Here is a 4,511-nt window from a genome sequence, read left to right on the forward strand (position 1 = left end):
GATACTTGTTTCTAACCATACCTTGGCAGTCGATAAGCCTAACCATCTTTCAATAATTACGATGCCGAGGCTCTGTCTATTAACTTAAATTCACAAGTATCATAAGGTTAGGTGGATACTTTACGAAGTTTGAAAAAAAAATGAAATTTCCAATTTCCATTCATCATTATAATCAGCGACAGTATGACATTTTTTGAATTGTTACAAGAACGAAGTTTTCCTTTTTTATCAAACTTTGTTGAAAAAAAATTTATTAAAACAAGCAACCATACAACTGATAATGATTATGACAAACTATTTAAAGGTACATTAGGTACACAGCACTTGTTTAAATTTAGAAAAAATTGCAATTAAATTTCACTAATATGCACGTGACAATATGCGTTAAAATTAATGTACCTGCAATATGCTCCTCTGACAACTGATCAGCCTGAAATTGTAAATAAAAAATGCAATGAATGTATTTACAGCTTACTATGTAAATATTTAATGTGAATAAAACAAAATCTTTTGTATGACATTGTGTCTTACATACAATATTTCATACATTCGATTTATATGTAACTGAATACAATACATGTATATATATTTGTTCACTACCTTCATTATATCATGTGAATGTGTTGTATTTACACTGTCAATGCTGCGCAAATTTCTAAATGTATACATTTATATACAAAATCAGTCAAATATTAAAAAGGACATTTGTCATTCAAACAGTTTTATAGTCCAAACGATCTTTTTTTATATTAGTGGTCATCAAAATTAATTCAAAATCAATTTTCTAATCTTCTACTTTTCTGGAAACCACTGTTTTAAAACTAAGAAATATAAAATACATATTGAAAAAAAACGAGTATTTGAAGAAACTGTATTCTTGTAACATTGCCATTTTGTCTACTTAACATTCTAACATGTTTCCCATTCTGTTCCTCATTATGGACGTCAATTCACTGAACGCCGTATCATGTTTCCTGTACAGAAATGACTTTGGACCATTTTACATTTTATTTGCAGTATGTTGAAATAATTTAAAAAAAAACTGTTTTTTGCAACGAACAAAAATTGTATGAGTTCTTTCGTTGTAGTTGTTACTTTAGACTGTCACGCACTGACAAGGTTAGATGACCAAGAGGGCTTTTAAAATGGTAAATCTATCTATTGAAAATGCTACATAGTCAAACAACCGCTTAGGAAATATTGTTGTTTTTTTCGAATATGTTCGCTTATTGCTTTTTTACCATTGGGGGAAAAATAAAATAAGCAGATCTAGACAGTCTAAAGATAACATATACATTATACTTTCTAATTAAAATGAATAAAGTTGACAAATACAAGAATAAAAAAATAAAAAGTTTTGACAAACAACAATACACATTTCCTCTTATTCACATACTTATCTATTTAAATAAGTCTAAAACAACAACTTACCATTTTCGTTTTGTAAAGTCCTTTACAAAGTTTTATACGCTTTTACGTTGTTACAACTATTTCATTATAGATGAGAGTGAAATTTCCTTCACCTTCAAAGTTTTGTCGCATTGCGACATTGTTTTATTGTTAAGTGTTATGTATAGCTATATTGGCAATTAATTTTACTTTGCGCATGAATGAAACACTCGAAAACTAATCAACAAAACACGTATGTAAGGTCATTTTTATTGTACAAGAAATGTTTTACATAACACATATTCATGACAAAGTAAATCAAGCTAGATGAATTATCATGAAAAATTGCTCGGGAAGAATAGTAAAGATAATAAAAAGTAAATGAATTTGTAAATCATGAAATACACGTCTATAATAACACGTATACTTTTGTTTGATACCTGTGTGCCTTATGCAATATGTTTCATTACTTTAAACAGTCATGTTGTAAATGTAAAAAAAAATACTTTTTTTATTTTTATCAAATAAAGTATTGCTGTCTTAAAATTATTTTGAACACTGACATCTATTCATAACGTCAGGCTATCGAGAAAGAAGAATTATTACGTTGTTCCGACGCCTTTTATTATTGAATAACCTAAAATACGTTTCTACTATAGTAATGTATAATATCTACATGAATAGCATTGTATGTTTCTTTCGTCGATTTTAATGTGAAAACAACAACAAAAACAAAAAACGGAACCAATTGTTTGTTGCCAAAAATTTCATTTTTAACTTCATTAAGCTTTGTAAGACATCTCTATTGGGGTCCCTCATTCGAACGAAATTTTAAAAAAAAGAATAAGTTTTCCAACTTTTTTTTCTTTTTGAGAAAAATGCTCTACTCATTAAATTTGGGTTTTCCTTTTGGGGGAAATTTTAAGTTAATCATTTTCCATTGCATCTTTTGGGTTTTAAACCACCCAAGCTTTTATTTTTTCTGACAATTATTAATTTCGAAAGTTGACGGTACGTCTCATATACTTGCGTGTGTCTGAGATAATACACGGAGGCACTCCGAGGTCTTCTTTAATAAATGCATGTACATGTATAATATTATATGACTTTTTACAGTGTAAACGTGAATTAAAATCGAAAGAACAAAACAAATATGTATTGATTTGCATTTATTTAACAAAATAGAAATAAACTGAGATCAAGTAGTAAAAGAAACATTTATCATTCATTATAATTATATAGTTAAGCTAAGGACTGTTTTTATGATGACCACGAAAAGGTAAAAAAGATCAATATATGTCTGGATATTTTTGTGCCTACCTTCATAATTGATTTGTCCGTCACAGTTGACATCTGCTTCTCTAATCATGTCATCAATCTCGGCATCAGAGAGTTTCTCTCCGAGATTTGTCATCACGTGCCTTAGTTCTGACGACGAAATCTGACCATTACCGTCTATGTCGAACACTTTAAAAGCCGAACGTAGTTCCGCTTCTGTGTAATTCTCATTCATTTTCCTCTTCATTAATGTTAAAAATTCTGTAAAGTCTATAGATCCGCTTCCTAGAAAATACAATTTTATATGTTTTGAAGAAAGTTAAGATAATTAAAAAAATAACAGTATTTGTCTTGAAAGAAAAACACCAATAACTAACAATTAACTTGAAAGTACATAGAAATATTTTAAATAAATTAGATGCCTACCATCAGCGTCCACTTTGTTAATTATTTCTTGCAGTTCTGGTCCTGTAGGGTTCTGACCAAGTGATCTCATTACTTTACCCAGTTCTTGTGTTGTTATTGCACCATCTCCATCCTTGTCAAACAGGTTGAACACCTCCTTACATTCTTAAACATGTAACATCGTATATCTATTATTTTAGAATATATATGAGCCGCGTCACGACAAAACCAACATAATGCGTTTGCGACCAGCATGGATCCAGACCAGCCTGCGCATCAGCGCAGTCTGATCAGGATCCATGTTGTTCGCTATCAGTTTCTTTACTTGTTATAGGGTTTGTAAGCGAACAGCATGGATCCTGATTAGACTGCGCGGATGCGCAGGCTGGTCTGGATCCATGCTGGTCGCAAACCCATTATGTTGGTTTTGTCGTGGCGCGGCTCATATCTCATTATTTATTTAAAGATATAAAAGATCCCCTCAATTATAAAACTTTACTTGTCGGATACATTTCACTGACTAAATCTGAGTTTTTGTGATTTCAAGAACGTAAATCGTACATGTCAATTTATTTTATTTCATTCTATTCATGGGTTAAGTATCGAATTTATTTTATGATTGTATATATAAATCAGTAAGGTTTTAAACATTTCATTATACCAACATTATTTCACTGCTAGAAAAACACATGTTCTAAGTTAGAAAATATGTAAAAATTAGAATACTACTATAAGTCAAATATTTTATTTTGAAACGTTTATTATTTCATTGTTACAAAAAATATGAGATGTCAAGAAATTCGTGATACATTAGTCATTATGTACATGTCAGATTATTATTGTCGAATATAATACCATATTATACCTTTGACTTGTTCATCAGTCAGCAGATCAGCCTAAAATATTTATATAAAAAGTTATAAGGCTACTAAGTTCTACTTCTTTAGAAACAAATGTGCCATCTTACTGTATGATATATATAATGCCACTGATTTCAATAATGTTGAAATTTAGTTACAAGATACACAAGTCGTTAGAGGTCTTAGCTCCTGGTCGAGAAATGTAAAGAATAAAGACACGTGTAAATAATTAAATTTGAAAGAAGCATGGTTTAAGTATTGAAACATTTCATACGTCACTTTAATGAATTAATACATATACCTAAATAACATATAGTACTATGCCATGTATAGGACTAAAAGGTGATAAAAGGAAATATGTTTCCCTGAGACTAAACTAAGAAATAACTTACCATATTTACAAAGGTAATTCAGTCCTATAACTAACTTTGTATTACAGAAATTTTCGGATAAAATAACCTATGCCGCCTTGACCAGTGATGAGAAAATGATATTTCAATAATAATACATTTTCCTTTCCAGAATCTCATATGCACAATTATGTTTTATGAAATAATTATAACATGTTTCATTTCTGTT

The 4,511-nt window shown here is 29.7% G+C and overlaps 1 protein-coding gene across 1 annotated transcript; it reads right to left on the reverse strand.

The window, feature by feature from the left end:
- Positions 1-2,623: 2,623 nt before the first annotated feature.
- LOC132730039 (calmodulin-A-like) lies at positions 2,624-3,968 on the reverse strand (the record flags this gene model as incomplete). Its single annotated transcript, XM_060715885.1, has 3 exons — positions 2,624-2,952; positions 3,094-3,237; positions 3,938-3,968. Coding segments are annotated over 3 exons (504 nt in total), but the record flags the coding sequence as incomplete, so codon positions are not given.
- Positions 3,969-4,511: the final 543 nt, after the last annotated feature.

The sequence above is a fragment of the Ruditapes philippinarum genome, unplaced genomic scaffold (assembly GCF_026571515.1).
Source record: "Ruditapes philippinarum isolate M1 unplaced genomic scaffold, ASM2657151v2 ctg23522_1_1_1_1, whole genome shotgun sequence".
Classification (NCBI taxonomy): Eukaryota; Metazoa; Mollusca; class Bivalvia; order Venerida; family Veneridae; genus Ruditapes; species Ruditapes philippinarum.